General features: G+C 43.1%; 1 protein-coding gene across 1 annotated transcript in view; it reads right to left on the minus strand.

The window, feature by feature from the left end:
* The window catches only part of RUBCNL (rubicon like autophagy enhancer), a gene marked incomplete at its 5' end in the record, with an annotated part of 89,200 nt that overhangs the window by 20,531 nt on the left and 48,279 nt on the right, over nucleotides 1-20,390 (minus strand). The window contains 4 exons of the mRNA XM_082247253.1: nucleotides 4,955-5,193; nucleotides 7,298-7,362; nucleotides 18,290-18,429; nucleotides 19,355-19,469. Coding sequence (XP_082103379.1) covers nucleotides 4,955-5,193; nucleotides 7,298-7,362; nucleotides 18,290-18,429; nucleotides 19,355-19,469 — 559 coding nt within the window. The remainder of the gene's footprint in view (nucleotides 1-4,954; nucleotides 5,194-7,297; nucleotides 7,363-18,289; nucleotides 18,430-19,354; nucleotides 19,470-20,390) is intronic.

A 20,390-nucleotide genomic window follows, 5' to 3' on the forward strand; every position in this document is an offset into this window, starting at 1 on the left:
TAAGGAGATCATTGCTGTTCAGATACCTTCCATGCTTTACGCTTCATGCCCACAGGTGCGATCACTACCTCCCTCATTCAACCCCACCACTATAGACGAGGTTGCTAAACTACTTGCTAATGTCCACTTAACCACCTGCCCTCTGGATCCTGTTCCCTCACAAATGCTACGTTCACCCTCTGGCCCTATTCTACGCTCTCTAACCCACATCTTCAACCTCTCCCTCTCTAAGGGCATCTTCCCCCAACTCTCTAAAACATGCACTAGTCAGCCCCATACTTAAAAAGCCATCACTGGACCCAACCGATCTTAACAACCTAGGCCCTATTTCCTTGCTCCCCTTTTGATCCAAACTCCTTGAACGTCTGGTCTACAACCGACTGTACGACCACCTTGCCGAGAATAGCCTCCTTGATCCCCTTCAGTCTGGATTTTGGCCTCAACACTCCACTGAAACTGCTCTCCTAAAACTGACAAACAATCTACTAACGGCCAAAACCAATGGACACTAATCTGTACTCCTCCTCCTGGACCTTTCTGCTGCCTTTGATACGGTTGACCATCCCCTCCTCCTCAACAAACTCCATGCCTTTGGTCTCCGCAACTGTACTCTTCACTGGTTATCTTCCTACTTATTCAACCGCACCTTTAGTGTTACTCACAATTCTACTTCCGCCTCTCCTCTTCCCTTCTCTGTTGGGGTCCCCCAAGGCTCTGTTCTTGGACCTCTCCTATTTTCAATCTACACCTCCTCTCTGGGTCAGCTTCCAATACCATCTCTACGCTGATGATACACAAATCTATTTATCCACCCCTCAGCTCTCTCCCTCAGTCTCCTCACGTATCACTAATTTACTATCCGATATATCGGTCTGGATGTCACACCACTTCCTCATACTCAATCCATCCAAAACTGAGCTAATAATTTTTCCTCCACCACGTGCCCCTTCACCTGATCTCTCTGTCAATATTGATGGCATTACTATCAGCCCATCCCCGCATGCAAAGGTCCTAGGCGTTGTCCTGGACTCTGAACTCTCCTTCAAGCCCCACATCCAATCGCTGTCCAAATCTTGCCGCCTTAACCTCCGCAACATCTCCAAAATGCGCCCCTTTCTAACCAAAGACACAACAAAGCTCCTAGTTCACTCCCTGGTCACCTCGACTACTGCAATTCCCTGCTCATTGGCTTACCTCTACACAGGCTATCCCCACTTCAATCCATCATGAATGCTGCCGCCAGACTCATCCACCTTACCAATCGCTCAGTGTCTGCCGTCCCTCTCTGTCAAGTGCTCCACTGGCTTCCACTCAACCAACTAATTAAATTCAAAATACTAACCTCTTACAAAGCCATCCACAGCTTAGCCCCCAACTACATCACTAGCCTAGTCTCAAAATACCAACCTAAATCGCTCTCTTCGTTCCTCTCAAAACCTCCTGCTCTCTAGCTCCCTTGTCACCTCCTCCCACACTCGCCTCCAGGACTTTACCAGAGCCTCTCCAATCCTGTGGAACTCCTTACCCGATTATCTCCTACTCTATTAGCTTTTAGGCGATCTCTGAAAACCCTCCTTTTCAGAGAAGCCTATCCTACCCACACCTAACAACTCTACCTCCATTTTCTCCATCTGCCCATCCCCCTCGGTTACTGCCTTTTATTTCACTTGACCCTCCCTTCTAGACTGTAAGCTGTAACGAGCAGGGCCCTCTGATTCCTCCTGTATTGAATTGTACTGTAACTGTATTGTCTTCCCCCCACATTGTAAAGCGCTGCGCAAACTGATGGCACTATATAAATCCTGTATAATAATAATAATAGCAATAATAATAGAAAAATATATTGCATATATATATTTTACATATACCACTTGTAGCCAAGCAAGTGGTACACTTGAATCTGCCCCCCCACTACTTCTGCTGCATTATTTTACTGCCATTTGCAAATAGTCTCGGTAATCTCATCACTTGCTAGCATATACATAACATACATGTGGGCGTATATAGGCATATAGTGCTTGGTCCTATTCCGATTGGTGACCTCATTGTCCTCTAAACACACCTTTAAATGTTGGCTTCTGCAATACCCCCCTTTTGAAGCCCAAACTATGGTCATAGTTAAATCATGCAGTATATGCCACCTTCAAGATTTCCACCCTTTCTTTACCTTTTGCACTTTCACTCATGGTGGAAGTATAGCTTTAACTATACTTGAGTTGCGGCGACTTTAAAAGCTGTGGCTTTTATACACCAAAGCTGCACTGTCTTTTATTCGCTCCTCCTCTCAGAACACCTTGTATTTTGTAAATGGTTAAAGAATACAAGACATTCTGTGAATGAACAAGGTAAGAGGAGGCATTGGATAAACATTTCAGCTTCATGTATGGGGTGCAACTCTTACAGCTACAGAGTCAGAAGTACAGCAAATGCTATACTTCCCAGTATGAAAGTGTAAACAGTTGAAAACAGTTGCAGTGCCTTGAAAACAGTTTCATACCCCTTGAAATCCCCCCTTGACATTTTGTAATGTTACAAGCAAAATCATAAATGTATTTTATGGCACATAATTGTGAAGTGGAAGTGGAAATGGTTTTCAATTTTTTTTTACAAATAAATATCTGAAACGTGTGGCATGCATTTGTATTCATCCCCCCTGAGTCAATACTTTGTAGAACCCCCTTTCACTGCAATTACAGCTGCAAGTCTTTTTGGGTATGTCTCTACCAGCTTTGTAGATCTAGAGAGTGAAAGTTATGCCCATTCTTCTTTGCAAAATAGCTCAAGCTCTGTCAGATTGGATAGAGGGCCTGTGAACAGCAATTTTCAAGTCTTGCCACGGATTCTCAAATTAATTTAGGCCTGGACTTTGACTGGGCCATCCTAACACATGAATATGCTTTGATCTAAACCATTCAATTGTAGCTCTGGCTGCATGTTTAGGGTAGATGTTCTGCTGGAAGTTGAACCTCCACCCCATTCTCAAGTCTTTTGCAGACTCGAACAGGTTCTTTTTAAGATTGTCCTGTATTTGTCTCCATCCATCTTCCCATCAACTGACCAGCTTCCCTGTCCCTGCTGAAGAAAAGCATCCCCACAACATGCTGCCACCACCATGTTTCACGGTGCGGATGGTGTGTTCTGGGTAATGTGCAGTTAGGTTTTCCGCCACACAACGTTTTGCTTTTTAGGCCAACAAGCTCAATTTTTGTCTCATCTGACCAGAGCACCTTCTTCCCCACGTTTGCCGTGTCCCCCACATGGCTTCATGCAAACTTAACACAGGACTTCTTATGGCTTTCTGCTTGCCACTCTTCCATAAAGGCCAGATTTGCGGAATGCATAACTAATAGCTTTCCTGTGGACAGATTCTCCCACCTGAGTTGTGGATCTCTGCATCTCCTCCAGAGTTACCATGGGCCTCTTAGCTGCTTCTCCGATTAATGCTCTCCTTGCCCAGCCTGTCAGTTTAGGTGGATGGCCATGTCTTGGTAGGTTTGCAGTTGTGCCATACACTTTCCATTTTCAGATGATGGATTGAACAGTGCTCTGTGAGATGTTCAAAGCTTCAGTTTTTTTTTTTTTGTTTTTTTTATAACCTAACCCGGCTTTAAACTTCTCCACAACTTAATTTCTGACCTGTCTGGTGTGTTTCTTGTCCTTCATTAAGCGGTTTACTAAGGTTCTCTAACAAACATCTGAGAGCTTCACAGAACAACCGTATTTTTACTGAGATTAAATTACACACAGGTAGACTATTTACTAACTAGGTGGGTTCTGAAGGCAATTGGTTCCACTAGATATTAGTTAGGGGTATCAGAGTAAAAGGAGGCTGAATACAAATGCATGCCACATTTCTCAGATAAATGCAAAACATTTTGAAAACTATTTATCATTTTCCTTTCACTTTCAATTATGTGCCACTTTGAGTTGGTCTATCACATAAAATCCCAATAAAATACATTTACGTTTTTGGTTGCAACATGACAAAATGTGGAAAACTTTAGGGGGTATGAATACTTTTTCAAGGCACTGAAGGAAAGTGAAGTGGTCCTGCAGGTGGTATATACCTCATGAGAGTTAACAGGTATTTGTCAGAGTTCTGATTTAACCACTTCCTGCTCTCCTAGATACTAAGGTTTACAGTATCTCCCTCCTAGATACTAAGGTTTACAGTATCTCCCTAGAGGACTGTGGGCATACACACACACACACACACACACACACACTACTGTGCAAGTTTTAGGCAGGTGAAGAAACATTGTAAAGAATGCTTTATAAAAATATATAATTATAATTGTTTACTTTTATTAGAAGAAAAGTCGAAATCAAATACATTTTGGTGTGACTAACCTTTGGCATCAAACCAGCGTCATTTTTTCTAGGTACACAGGCACAGTTTCTGAAGGTACTCGGCAGCTAGGTTGTTCCAGACATAACTAACCACAGATCTTCTGTGGATGTAGGCTGCCCCAAATCCTTCTCTCTTCATGTAATCCTAGACAGACATGATGATGCGCTCTGTGGGGGCAAAACCATCACTTCCAGGACACCTTGCTCTTCCTAATGCTGAATATAGTTCTTAGACATTGGCTGTATGTTTAGAGATGTTGTCCTGCTGCAGAATTAATTTGAGCCAATCACACGCCTCCCTGATGGTATGGCGTGGTATGGTAAGTAACTGCCTGTATTTCTCATTGATCCTACAGCCACAGAAGATCTGTGTTTAGTTCTCCTAGATGTTTGCAAGTGTACCTAGAAGAATTGATGTGGTTTTGAAGGCAAAGGTAAGTCACACCAAATATTGATTTGGATTTCTCTTCTGTTCATTGGGACAGGGGCAGTGTGGGTTCTAGAGGAAACATTTTATATATACATTTATATACACACACGCATGCCATAGAAATTATTGCAGCCATTGAAATAACCTTCAAAAAAGGTTTCAAAGTTTACTTACTCGGACTCTGTTTAGGTCTTTAACTTTTTTGTACAGTGCTGGGTTTTCAGTCTGCACATTGAACAGGTGACTGTCCCAGATTTTGTCGATGACACTCTTAGCAAAGTTGCTGACGTAGTATTTACTGAAATTCCATTTAGAGAGAATGCGGCCAGGAATGGAGCTCTCTGTGTAACTGTGACAGCAGTCACAGAAATATTTCCCAAGGTAATCACAATATCGCAGCCTATTAGTGTACCCTAGAAACGAAACAAACGTTACTGCACAAAGGTCACCTGCTTAAAACAAAGAGGTCCAGAGATAGATAGATAATATATATATATATATATATATATATATATATATATATATATATATATATATATATATATATATATATATATATATATATATAAAAAGATCTCAAGTATGAAGAATTTACTTTCCATAAACCCTGGGTTACACATCAGTGGGTGAGAAACAGCACTTTACATGTAAGCAGATCTTTATTTTTTTCATTTACTTATTTTATTTTATTTTTTTTTAACTAAAAACTGTTGTAAACCGCTGCTTTTTTCCCCCCCTTCACTTGCAAGGCAAATTGTGCTAGTATGCATCGCCTTATGTTAAACTTGCCTGAACATGAAGTGTTCCAGCAAAATTGCTGGAGATGGAGTCCATCTATACCCGGTCTTCCTTCCAGGTTCACGGCTCCGGCAGGCGAGAGCCGGGATGATGTTACTCCCATGCATGCGCGCGGGAGCAGCCAGTCACGTCACACTTCTCTGAAGAAATGGCACTGGCGGCCATTCCTTCCGGGCTCTTGCGCTAGTGACGCAACTGGCTATTAGGACAGTAAATATCTCCTAACCGATGCATGTTTAGGAGATATTTACACTACCTATAGGTAAGCCAGCCTTAATATAGACTTACCTATAGGTAAAAACTTAAAGATATAGGTTTATTTCCTCTTGAAATAGCTTACAGTACCAAACAGGTTTGCCAAAACGTGTCAATTTTTTTCAGAATGTTGAAAGATGAAACAGATTTTATGTAGTGATGATGGTAGGATCACAAGCTTTAACATAGTCCTGTCGCAGACAAGATGCAATGGTTACACCACTCAGATTTGGCGCATTACTTTTGACAATAAGGCGGTGTATTGATTCTATACTGGATAAAAGGCAAGTACTACGAAGTGTAGGAAGAACGCATCATCACATTGGATGTCTAACTTCTAAAAATCTATGTGAAAGGGTGCAATCATTTCTATAAAGCTCTGTATTCTTGTTTTCAGTCAGTGCCTCAAAGTACTGGAGCCATTTAACAGCATATTATCCAGGCAAAATACATTTTCAATGGCAGCCTCTGCATCTCGAAGACTGCACTATTCGTTCTGGTGATTCTTTCCCAACTGAGATAATTTCAAACATAAGTACCAAGGTCTCATTCCTTTATCTCACTAAATTTTAAAGAACTATAAAAAAAGTGGATATCACTGACGTCACCGCACTGCTGCGTGCTCCTACATCTGCGGGGCGGGGAAGTCCGCCCACAGCGTTCTTCTCCCCCACGAGATCACGGACGCCCTGCCTCTGCCTGATCCGTGTATTACCCGCTACATGACGCTAGGGTCCCAGGCATGCTGCTGGCTTCGGATCAACATGGTAGGTTTGGTCACAGGGCTATTTTCCCTGCCTCTCTCTTCACTGCTATACCTTTCCCCAGCACCTACTTCCCTCAGGCCAGCACCTATCTACTCACTATCATTGCTTTTTACTTATCACACTTTTTGGTTTCTGGCCACGGTACACTTTTACTCATCACTTCCTTCCCATTACCCAGCCACTAGGTGCATGCTGTTTTCCTTCTGAGTTCACTTCTTCCTTCATTCCACTGGGATCTCCTTCACCATCACCACCTTTACACCAGCCCTTCCTACCCAACTACCTTACCTGTTATTCCTATAACATTTGGTAGCACTATGCTATACCCTTACTACTTTACTCATATATATGACAGGTTTGGAAGGTGCATTTTTCTACTGCATACTCATCACCCACCTACCAGGGGCCCCCCTTTCTGGTTTGCATTGTACTACTACGATGTATACCAATATGTGATGTACCATTGTTCACGTTGTACATTGTTTATATTTTAGCCACTGTGAAATGTCATGTGCTATTCAGTACATGATATTATTCCTTACTTTTACAACATGTTCACATATTGCAATAAAGAACCGATATTGTTTTATCTACCCATTCTTGATTTAATTTTTTTCCAGCCACTAGCATTTACCTCATTTAAAGTTCCGCGGTGATTAGGACCTTACAGAAAAAAAAAAAAAAAAACAGCACTCACTTGTCTCCACTTGTGTTCCACAGCCAGCACATAAATAGTTTTGTGATGCTACAATTACATCTCTCCTGAAACACAAAAGTAGGATAAAGAGTTAATGGCAGTTATACTAATGTGCCTATGTTTCAGACATATAAAGGGTGCCAACCAGTTTTCTGAAAAATTAGACCATAAAAGGCCAGTTAGGCCAGTTTCCTGAATGTAGAAGGAACACAAAAGCAAGAAACAATTCGCTTAATTTCTACAAGCGCATGATAAACCTACCGAACCTCTGCTACTCTGCTGTCACAGACAAAAGCCTGTACAGTGCACCAGGAAAGTATTCACAGGGCTTCACTTTTTCCACATTTTGTTAGGTTACAGCCTTATTAAAAAATGGATTACATTCATGATTTTCCTCAAAATTCTACAAACAATACCCCATAGTGACAATGTAAAAGAAGTTTGTTTGAAATATTTTCAAATGCATAAAAAAACAAACAAAAAAAAAAAAAAAATCACATGTACACAGGTATTCACAGCCTTTGCCGTAACACTCAAAAGTTGACCTCGGGTGCATCCTGTTTCTACTGATCATCCTTGAGGTTTCCAAAACTTAAGAGTCCACCTGTGGTAAATTCAGCTGATAGGACATGATTTGGAAAGGCACACAGCTGTCTATATATGGTCCCACAGTTAACAGTGCATGCAAGAGCACAAACCAAGCCATGAAGGCCAAGGAATTGGCTGTAGACCCGAGACAGGATTTTATTGAGGCACAGACTTAGGAAAGGGTACAGAAAAATGTCTGCAGCATTGAAGGCCCCAATGAGCACTGTGGCCTCCATCATCCGTAAATAGAAGAAGTTTGGAACCACCAGGACTCTTTCTACAGCGGCCCGCCTGGCCAAACTGAGGGATTGGGGGAGAAGGGTCTAAGTCAGGGAGGTGACCAATAACCCAATGGTCACTCTGACAGAGCTAAAGCGTTTCTCTGTGGAGAGAGAAGCTTCCAGAAAAAACACCATCTCTGCAGCACCCCTCTACCATACAGGCCTGATTGATAAGCCACTCCTCATTAAAAAGGCACATGACAGCCCACCAGGAGTTTGCCAAAAGGCACCTGAAGGCTTCTCAGACCATAAGAAACAATTCTCTGGTCTTATGAAACAAAGATTGAACTCTTTAGCCTGAATGGCAAGTGTTATGTCTGGGGAAAACCAGGCAATGCTCATCACCTGGCCAATACATCCCTAGAGTGAAGTATGGTGGTGGCAGCATCATCCTGTATGGATGTTTTTCAGTGGCAGGAACTGGGAGACTAATCAGGATCGAGGGAAAAATGCAGCAAAGGGGAATCCTTAATGGAAACCTGCTCAAAAGCAGTCTGGACCACAAACTGGGATAAAGGTTCATCTTTAAAACAGGACAACGACCCAAAGCACACCGCCAAGATAAGAAAGGAATGGCTACGGGACAACATTGTGAATGTCCTTGAGTGGCCCAGCCAGAGCCCAAACTTTAACCCGGTTTACCATCTCTGAAGAGATCTAAAAATGGCTGTGCACCGATGCTGAAGGAGCTTGAGGAGTCCTGCAAAGAAGAATGGGAGAAACTGCCCAAAATTAGGCATGCCAAGCTTGTAGCATCATACTAAAAAAAGACTTGGGGCCCTAATTGGTGCCAAAGGTGCTTTAACAAAGTTTTAAGCAAAGACTCTAAATACTTATGTACATGTAATTTTGTTTATTTTTAATAAATTTGCAAAGATGTCAAACAAACCTATTTCATGTTTTCATTATGGAGTATTGTTTGTAGAATGAGGAAAATAATTCACTTAATCCCATTTTGAAATAAGGCTGTAACATAAAATGTGGAAAAAGTGAAGCACTGAATACTTTCCGGATGCACTGTAGTTCCATTGGAATAAAAATGACTGCGTGAAGGGGCAATTACCTAATACTCCTGTCCATTTTTACAGTCATTTCTCAAATTTTACCAAAAGGACAGTGGATACAGCTAGGACATAGACTATGCTCATCCAAACAGGTTTGTTTTAGTGCACAGTGATATGAGAGGCAAGGGGATTATCTGCTACATGTCAGTCATGTGGGGAAAAACAAAACACATACGATTTGACCCCAGATATCCTGACTAGTATTCAAATACTATTTTGTTCGGGTGCAAAGATCATTTTCTTCCATGCTGATCTACACATCACATAGCTTATCTCATTCAGTACGCTTTTCCTAGAAAATAAGACTTAAACCTGCTAGGTCAACAGGCCACATGACTCTGGAGGGCAAAAATGTGCCACATTAGCAGGACTTGCAAGTCTGGATACAGAAATTCATTCCACTTTATGACCTATTTTGTTAACATGGCAAATCAATGACACAGTGGTACCCTATCACAAATAGAGCAAAGGGCATCTGGTCATGTAGGTGTAGCCATTTTTCAGCATGTTTGTCAAAGCTTATAGAACTTAAATTTGCAAAAGCTGGAAAATGAAATAAAGTGGAAAATGGTAAGTGGCTGCACGAGTGAATAAAAATATTTGTTTTAAATTTTCATTTCAGTTGCCTGACAGTTCACACTTGCCTGCCCTGCAAGCCTAAGTATGTCTTAGGCCCCTTTCACACTTGTGCAACCTATTTTGACTGGACTTGAAGCAATACCTAGGTCTATATTACCTCAAAATGTATAAAAATCGGCACAAAGTAGTGAAGGGACTACTTTGAAGTCATTGCGACTTGAAGTCGTACAAATATAAGCATTACTCATTGGAAATCATGGCGTACAACTTGTCATGTGACTTCGCAGTCCCAAATCACAGGACAAATCGCACAAGGTGTGAAAGAGGCCTTAGGGCAAACTAGCACGGGAGAAAATTCTTACCTCAATCATCCTTGCTTGAGCTGCCCCCCAAATAGACACAACTAATCACATGGGGCAGAGAGGGGAGACAATGTCAAACCTACCAAAGCCCCCTCAAGCAAAAAAAAATAAAAATAATATTAGTAATGTGGGGCAGCTTCCAGAGGCCAAAATGAGGAAACATCTAACAGAGAAACCAGGTAAACCAGATATTTAAAGAGGAAGTAAAGCTTCCTCCAACTTGTACCTATAGGTAAGCCTACGATGAGGCTTACCTATAGGTACTGTAAAAATGCCCTAAACATGCACCATTTAGGAGATATTTACTTTGAATGCAGCCATTGACATCACTGCCCGTGCCATTCCTTCAGAGCCCTGTGCAGTGAACGGCGGCTCCCATGCGCATGTGTGGGAGTGACATCATTGTGGATCCGGCCAATCAGATGGCCGGATGACATCAACCCGGAAGGATGACAGGTTAACATGTCGGCCGTGTAAGTGTTGTGCGGGTAGCGATGCGGGGGCTTCGTTTTAAGGCATTTCATAATGAGCTAGTATGCAATGCATACTAGCTCATTCTGGCTTTGCCTTTCAGGTTTAATTTTATTTTTTGGGAGGTTTACAACCTCAATACCAATAAATAGTTAAAATGATGGCAAATTTCAGCACACAGGAAGAAATCTTAGGTTTAGAGAAATACAAACAAAAAAACTGGGGCCTACCGACACTTTAAGCTCGCCATAAAATGGCCAATGCGTGTTGGAGTCACAAATGGCCTCATTCAATAAAGAGTTCTAAATTCTCTTCCCCCCCCGTGAGATCCTTAATGTCATCCAAGGAAGACACAAACACAAATTGCATCCACCAGCACCTTTTCATGCATGGCTAGAGGAGTCGAGGAATCATCCTCACTATCTGAGCACTCCGGGTGCGTGGACGCAGACCCAGTAGGGTCGCTATAAACTAAGCTAACCCAGAAAACAACAATCAGGGGAGGCCGCCAACTGCGATCCCTTAAAGGGGATGCCGACCAAGAGCCCACGAATGGACCATCTACCAGACCCTGCAAAAAAAAAAAAAAAAACAAGGGGGGGGGGTGTCACCCTCCGAGCCCTCCATAAAGGGCATAATAAGAAATAGCCCCCCTAAAAGGTGGCCCACCCGCTGTGACGCGGAGGCAAAATTATCATGGTTGTCCCACGGCGCTAAAAAGGGCATATGCCCCACACAATAATGACGGCAAGGCTGTCATTAAAAAAATGAAGCACCCCCACCCCTTCCAAGGTAGGCGTCAAGCTGACCACATGGCGTAGAAGGCCACAGCCTAAACTTTGGAGGCCCAGCCACAAGTGCACAGATCCCTGCCTGGCATTTGCCCAAAGGAAGAGTGGGGGGGCTTCAGCTAAATGTACTGGGGCTGCCCCCCAACGGAGGTGCCCGACTCAATTTTAATGGGTTCCCAGCCGCCTGGATACGAGCCCCAGCGGAGCTGAACACCCAGGTGCAGCAGGGAGAGGGCAGATGCCCAAACGGGAGGCAGTGGCTTCAGCCATCCTCACAGGGGTCGCCTGATGCAGCTTATAATGAATAGGCTGCAAAGCTGTGGCCTAAATCTTGATCCGGATCCGGCTGGGAAGCACGTACTTGTGGATGCTAAACTATCCACTCCCCCAGCTCAACAACTGCGGAAGGGAACCTAGAGGACATCCCTGTCCTACATACCAACCCCCAGGGAACCCTGCTCAACCCTCCGGTTGCATACCTGGAAAACCCGGTCAGCAGAAATTCCAACGAGCCCCCCTTAAGAGTATGTTGAGGGGCCCACATTCACCCAAAAACCCTCCAGGAGTAGAGGAGGGACAGTTACTTACCATACCAGAAATGGAGTAGGCACTTCTCCGGACAGACCAACGCTCTATCATAATGTGGGTGCTGCCGACCGGGAGAAACGCTGCGACTCAGGCCAAGGCCAGGTCGTACGCATCCTCGCGAGACGTTTAACTCGCAGGCCAGCCCCTGTCCAGTGGGGCTAGGTCGCGGCCGACCTAGCGCAGAGCTACGGTCTGCACACGCTCACTGGCCAGACTGGGGGGACCCTCTGGATCTAGATTATCCAGTCCGGCAATTGATTGTAGATTCTTACAGGAACAAAAACAAAGAAAGGAAAAAAAAAAAAAAGTAGGTGTATACCCCCCTGGAACTGCCCATAGGCATAGCCAAGCTTTTTCCTGCCTAGTGTCTTACTCCTGTAGGGGGGCAGTATAACCCAATGGTCAAGAAGAATCAGGAGCCGTGTTCCTCAATGAACGAAAGAGAAATAGCGATTTCCAAGTCTAAGGATTCTAAATCTATGTGTATGTTGCGGTCCTATAATTTAGACAGCAATACCATCCGGTGAGTGTGCATTTGTACCTGTTGGTGAAGGCACAGCACACAGTATTGGATGTTTTCCCTAGCGCTGCTTTGTTTAATTCTATTAACCTAATAAATTAGATTCACCCTATCAGAATAGCAGCAGTTAACAATGGATTACCCCTCAATAAAAAAAAAAAAAAAAATGGATTACCCCTCAATAAAAAAAAAAAAAAAAAAAAAAAAAAAAAAAAAAACGGAGGAGGAGACAAGAATGGGTATTTTGACTTGCATGTAAAATGTCATAACTTGGGAGTATAGGACAGACTTCTAGTCCAAGACCATGGGTTTTATGCCACTACCTTCAGGTGATTGGACACTGGCAAAATCTATACTGGCAACATTCTGAGTGCACCCTAACAACCCACCAGCCCAAGAACGACTGACAGATCTGATGCAGTGGGCCCTGTTAGCGAAGGGAGGAACCTTTTCCTTGGGGACACAAGATCTGAAAATTAGCTGCCAGAGTTCCTTCTTGGGACCTTTAGGGAGAACAAAGGTAATCAATTTTTCTAGAAATAAGATGCTGAAGCCTAACTTCTCTGGCCACATCCAGACAGGGTAGAGGGAAGGTAGGAGAATATCCCCATTTAGGAAAAAGAAGAGGCAACCTTGGGAAGGAAGGAAGGTCTGGGTATCAGAATCACCACAACATGCAAAAAGGTTCTTTACAAGAAAGCTGCCAACTTGGAGATATGCCTGACAGAAGTAATGGCCACCAAAAGGGCCACATTACTGGCGAGATTCTCTAATAAGATATCCCAGACCAGTTAAAAGGTCTTGAAGCATCGCATGTACAGATTCTGATCACGGGCAGGAGACGCAGGAGGTCAAAGTGGCAAATTAACACGAGAAACACCATGTATAAAAGGTCTTCACAACTATGTGTTTAGTCAAAGGTTTCTGGAATAGAATGGATGAGGCAGAAACCTGTCTCTTTAGGGTACCAAGATCCAGATGTGGGTGTCAGGGAAGAAATAAGCCCAAGCACATAGTTATGTGCAGATCAGATGGAAAATGTACGTTAGCCAAACCTATGGACAGAGAATTCCTGTTCACATGACTTGCAAATGTGCGCTCCAGCCATCATGCCCACCACTAAGTGGCGACAAGTGGGCTATATAAACACCTCTGCTGCACTAGGACCTTGCCTTATGGTCTACAATGTTCTGCTACCTGTTCCTGATGTTTAAACTTTACCGTCCAGATCTGTCTGACCACGCTTGTACTCTGCCTAAACCGACCCCTGGCTTGCTCTTCAACCACGTCTCTGCTTTATCCCTATGTCTGCCATTGCCAACTTCAGCCTGAACCTGACTTCTCCGCTGCCTTCTACTCTGTTCCTGACGTGCCTGCTAGTTACCAACCCGACTTGCCCTACCCTGCTGGGTGACCGGTCATCCTTATATCTGCTGTCTGCTTCCTGCCAGCCTGCCATAGTGTCTGCAGCCTGTGCCCTGCCAAGTACCTGCTGCCTTAAGACACTATCCAGCCTGCATCCAAGTACGCACAGACCTGACATCTGCTGCCTTCACCATCTAGGCACTTGTGCCACTCGAGGTCTTCGTGCCTCTTGTTTACATTATCAGGGGTACCAGGCTGGAGGTGTCACCTTGTGGCAGGAGGTCTGACCTGTTTGGAAGAGCCCATGGTTCCCCCACCAGGAGTCCGAGTATGTCTGCATATGAAGTTCTCCTGGGCCAATCTGGGATGGGGCAACAAGGATCTCTGGAATTAATTCTTCCTCTATCTTGCCAAGAGGCTGATGGAGAGGTTTCATTGGAGGCAATGCATACACCAGTCTGATCCGGGACCAAGGCATTTACCAGGGCGCCCACCACATTATTGATGGGGAGCATCGGCTCCTGTAACGACAATGTGCCCTGGTCAGTTAGGGAATTGCAGATATCACCCAAGCCCAACAGGCTGGTGTCCATCATTATTACACTCCAGAGAGAGGGAAGGCAAGATTTTGCAGATTCTAGGGCTCAGTTGGAAATCAAACATACCAGGGAGATTTTTGCCTGGATGGACAGAAGTTGTGAGGGATCCAGAGCAGGGATCTGTCTGTTCAACAACATGAGGATGTTGCGCTGTGAAAGGTCTAGAATGAAACTGAGCAAAAGGGAAGTAACTGAGAATACCATGAGGCCTAGAACCCTAAATTCAAAAGTGAGACAAGGGATGCCCAGTTGATCGGAGAGTCTGAAAATTAGACTCTGGAGAAGAGCCTTTTTTGTGGGAAGGATACATTTGGACCGGGCTGTGTCTACAATCAGTCCTAGAGATAGTCAAGGTTATGGGAAGGCTGGAGAGCAGATTTCTTAAAGAAGAAGTAAAGCTTCCTCTGTAACTTGGACCTATAGGTAAGCCTATAATAAGGCTTACCTATTAGGTACTGTAATATCTCCTAAATATGCATAGTTTAGGAGATATTTACTTTGCATGCAGCCAGTGACATCACTGGCGCATGCACTCTGAAGGAACGGCCGCCTGTGCCATTCCTTCAGAGCCATGTGCGGTAAACCCTGGCTCCCGTGCGCATGCGCGGGAGTGACATCATCCTGGCTCCGGCCAATCAGATGGCCAGAGGACACGAACACAGATGGAAAACGGGTTATCATATCGCCCGTGTAAGTGTTGTGCGGGCAGCGCTGCGGGGGCTTAGTTTTAAGGCAAGTATTTCATAATGAGCAAGTATGCGATGCATACTAGCTCATTATGCCTTTGAGGTTTTTATTTAATTTTTTTTTTTTGGAGGTTTACAACCGCTTTAGGTTAGATTACCCATTCCAAACAGAAATGGCAGGGCAACAAACTGAAAGTGTTGGTCTCCCACAGCAAAACTTAAAAAACATTGGTATGCAGATATATGGGAATGTATAGATAGGCATCTTCGATGTCCACCAATGCCAGAAGATTCTCTAGGGAATTTGGGGACAAGTAGATATCTGTTAAAGCATTTTAGGCCATTCGGTTTTGAAACCATCAATTGGTTTGGTTTGAGAAAATTTAATTGAACCTTTCTTTCTTCGGCAGAACTGAGATGACCCCCTCCTTGTGCCTACTGAAGTTGATTTAGGGCTGTTCCTGGGTCTTTGAGGTGAAACTTGCAGATTGCAAGTTAGGAATAGAGGGGGCAGGGATAGAATTTTTATTTGTTAACTCCTGGAAAGGACAGATTGGACCCAGAGGTGCGGGACATGTGACCAAGACAGGAGCCCATGCCATCAGATGTCCGCCCACTCTGGAGAGGGAGGTTGCTCCTTCTTAAGATGGCTTCTGGGTAGGCTTGGAGGGTTTTGAAAAAAAAACAAAAAAAAAAAAAAAAAGTTACACCATTTCAGTGCTAAACTGTAAGAGGCCAGTGGCTAATGCACATATCAGTCATAAGGCGATCAATCTTGGTGGCTTCATATTTCTGCAGGTAACCAGGTAAACTCCAGACTTTGCTGCCCTCTTCAGACTTGTGAAAATCCTTAAAACGCTAGAGAATATAAAAAGGGTGAACCAGCCTTGTGCATTACCCAAGATATTGTTTATTAAATGAATACACAAATGGTTATACTCACAAACTAAATAGCGAGCTTGTAAAAGTTATTAGGAAACCAGCCTCGTTCCAGAACTTGAACAGTGCCAATAGGCAGACCTGGGCAAGACTCCATTGCAGAAGCAAGGGCTAACGCAATTAGAGGGACACCCTAAAGAAGTGATACCCTCTTGCACTGAGCTCTATTCATTTAATAAATGGTATCTTAGGTAATGCACAAGGTTGGTCCACCCTTCTTGTTCTTTGTCATTAGGAGGGTTTTGAGGTCCAAGGCTTGTTACAAAAGCATGGGCTCCCCTTTGACTTAGAGGATGCCTCCTCTATTAAAGCAAAAGGACCCCCTTCAGTGAGAAGTTAGCAGCCATAGAAGTAGTAAGCTTTGGGGTTTTTTTGGGGTTAGAAGTACTACCAGCAATGGCTGGTTGTAAGGCAGGTCTATCGAGAGCAAAGGAAGCCTAAAATAGGGTTTCAAAGCATCTATCAACAAAATCCTTAGAGATGTAAACATCCCTCAACTGGAACATTAAGATTCTTGTTGACAACAGAAATGGCAGGATCCACTACTGGGACAGACCATTTTTTCATTAATTCGTTCCCCGCAAGTTAACTCTGCAAAGAATTTTGGAGAAATGAATAGTTAGAATTTTGTCCATTATCATGCAAAACACAGTTAGATTGTGTGTGCAAAGGAAAAATGTCGTTTTAGACCTTGACAGCCATTTAGTGCCTATAGGTGGCCTGTTTTGGCTGAGGGGATTCTGGTGCTGTTAAAGGCTACTATGCCCCACAGCAATTAGCATGCTCACAGTAGAAAGCAAATGGTGTGAAGCTTTACCTTGTTTCTCAAAATGCAGAAGGTAAAGAAGTTCCTCTGCAGGATCCTCTTCAGAGTGCACCCTCACCTTTCTCAACATCTTCCTTGTAGAGGTTAGAAGAGTCAGGTGGTGGAAAGGCAAAAGAGCACTTTTGGACATAAAGTTTACCAAAGAAATCAGACATAGGTGCAGTAAAATTCCCTTTGTCAAATAGACCATAAGTCGCATGCCTAAGAGGGGGCTAGAATTAGGGGGAAGGGAGCTGTGTCAATACTGCTCTAGTGCAGGGGAACCGTTACCGCCCTGAGCATTTTTCTGGTTTTCATGTAGCAATAATGCCAGTAGGCCCTTTTTCTCAATCCCTCCACGTCTTGTCTCAGTGAATTTCAATTGAGGGGATCCCCCTGTGGGGTACTCACAAAATGGGTAAGGGAGCCGCTACAACCCAGGCGCCAACTGATGTCCTTTGTCGGTTTCTGGAGAAGAAAATATCAAGGAGCAGACATGCTTCATGTGTTCCCAGTGGAAGTGAAAAGCATCAGCCAAAAGACATTTTCAACAAAGTCAGCATTCAAGCAGCAGTAGGTAGTAAAACCTATCTACTGCCAACATATTCAAGACATTTACAGAGAAGCATAACAATATGGGAAATTATGCCCCACATGTAAAAAAATAAATAAATAGGACAGTCACAATTACAGGGAAGCCCTGTCCTTCCTTACCCACACTGTAGGTTCTTGGAGGGGGACCAAACTTCACCCTTTATGGTAAGCATAGCCCAAAGCAGGTCTAAAAAAGGTCTGGATCACTGCCTTGGGTCTGTATAGCACCCTGTGGCTAACTACACTGATTGCACAACATACCAAGGTGAACACTGAATGCAAGATCCAGTGCCCAAAGCAAACATTGCAGGATGGGTCCAATTACAGTACAAGATGTACATTGAGTGCAGCCAATCTGGAAACTGCTAGAGAGCCCTCAGGCAATAATTTGATAGATTTTGAAAGAAGGGTCACAAAAAAAAAAAAAAGAAGAAGGATGCAGAAACTTCACTAAAGGATAAGAGGTTTATTACCTAAGGACAAAGGCAAAAAAAACTGGAGTCCCACAGAGTGGAAGCATTATGGTGCACTGGGGGGGGGGGGGGGGGGCTTTCCCAGCAAAGCCTATGCCAGTGTCCAATCAGCTAAAGGTAGTGCATTTTAAAACCCATGGTCAATGATTACACGTCCCATTCCCTGTTCTAGTTTAAGCAATTTGTAAGCCAACTGCTTTATCCAAGAACAGGTGATTTACAAGTCAATTTGAAACCATGATATTAAGTGTAAAACGCAAAAACTATAATATACACAATAAACTTACTTGATATACGGATGTACGGTGCTTATGATCTGAAACCGCGGAGACCACTCTTCCGTGTCCCTGATCCTGAACTTCTTTATCTCTTCCACAAGACTTACACTGGACTCAAATTCTTCTGCTGTAGCTTGGTTATCAGTGAGCTAGAAGAAGAGATCATCTATGTATACCAGGACTATACAAATATACATTGTGCCCCGCATCATACCCAAATATCGATTTTAGGCTAAAAAAGCTTTAACAAGGAAAAAAAAGAAAAAGACAACCAACATCAACCAAGTTATATTCACATTTTTCTGTTGAAACTTCTTAAAAATTAAATGCAATTTAAAATGGGTCTGGTTGTTATGGGTTATTTTATGCGGCCCTACTGCCAAAAGTGGTGTTTGATTCAAATTGTTTCTTTCATACTATGTGGCCATGTGGAACTAAACCCTTCTTCCAATGTTTTTTCAGTAAATGAAAATATATTATATATATATATATATATATATATATATATATATAAAAAAATCAATCAGCATTTCTATTCCTGCTAGATAGCTTTCGGTGTTCACAAAATTAAAAGATTTGTAAACCTTATTTTGCTCACCTCATGTTCGATTTACAGTTGTTATGGTGTTACGCACATGCCGGCTAAGACATCAGCTAATTGAGGGCTTGAAATCAATTGAGAGCTGAGAGACACATTGGAAACTGACAGGTATTACATTTGTGGGTTTAATTCCACTTTATTTGTGGTACTGCACAAATACAAGCTTGGGAAACAATTCCACTGCCTTACAAAACACAATTTCAGGTCAAATATTTCAAAAATAATCTGTATTCTATGTGGCAGCTTGTAGGTTTCTTAAAAAGTTATTAATAGAGCGGAAAAGTTAAAAACAAAAAAAGGAACATTTGCACAGGTTCTATACACTGGATGCTCATGTGGAAAGCGTGCAGTTTCATAATCAGGTCATGTAAGAGACCTCAAAACAGCTCAAATAATCTTGCAGAGAACAGGCCCGGTCATAAACATACAACACATGCTACGATGCTGGCTGGTTACTTTTTGTTTGTACATACGTCGTCAGCTGTGACCCTTGTTGGTAGTTGAGCTTCCCCATCAACCTGTGTCCATTGCTGTCGGAAAGTTCGGTATAAATTCTTGGCAATTTGTTCGGCAGAGTTTAGGCCCTGTCTGGAACAAAAATATTACTATATAGTAGGCTGTATATACAAAATGAAGTTAATGAATTAAATCTAAAAAAAAAAAAAAGATAATTGAATGGCCTGTAAAGAAACTAAAAATAAAAAGATAACATAGGAGTGATTAGCCCTAGATGCAGACTTCATGTGTCCAGGGCCGATCACTGCATGAGAGATTATATGCGAGTGGACGCTTTCAATGGGGCTGCCCACTGGGGTTCCCGCATGTAATCGCAGGTAGGGTGCATTCACAGGTGCGAATGCACCCTAAATCAAACCTTTAAAGAGAGTGAGATACTTTTCAATAAGTAAAAGAATGATTATGTTATATTGTCTGATACTGTTAATACACTGCTTGCCAAGTCTTAGCTATGATATCTGCTGGGTCACATATCACTCGGATCACTACCCCTCCCTCCTCTCCCCTTCCCACCCCCTCCCTAAATCCCTTTTCTGCCACACAGGTATATGCAAATATCAGCTGGTGATCTGCACTAGGCATACCTCTTATCCACTTCCTTTTATTTCTCTTTTTCTCTGCTGCACCCAGTTTGCGTGAGAGGGGCTTCAGCCAGTGGGCTTGTTAAAAATCCCCTGATACGTCCCACGTATCTGCATGACTCCCAAACCCCCCCCCCCCCCCATTATGGTTATGGTAATTTCCGTTTGCATGGGTATGGTTTCAACAGTTGCTTGTGGGTGACATGCCCAGTGTATTAGTTCATTGTAACTGTTACCCTTTTGTACTTTGTTGTTAAAATCTTGAAAACCCAATAAATATTTATTTAAGAAAAAAAAAAAAAAGTAAAAGAAACAAATTGATTTGCTCTAGACAAATGGGATAACCCTTATATAGGTCTGTTTCCAATAATTCATGCACACTGGTTATTTGCTTTATTTCCAAAAAACTAGA

The sequence above is a fragment of the Pelophylax lessonae genome (genome assembly GCF_965119305.1).
Source record: "Pelophylax lessonae genome assembly, chromosome: 2".
Classification (NCBI taxonomy): domain Eukaryota; kingdom Metazoa; phylum Chordata; class Amphibia; order Anura; family Ranidae; genus Pelophylax; species Pelophylax lessonae.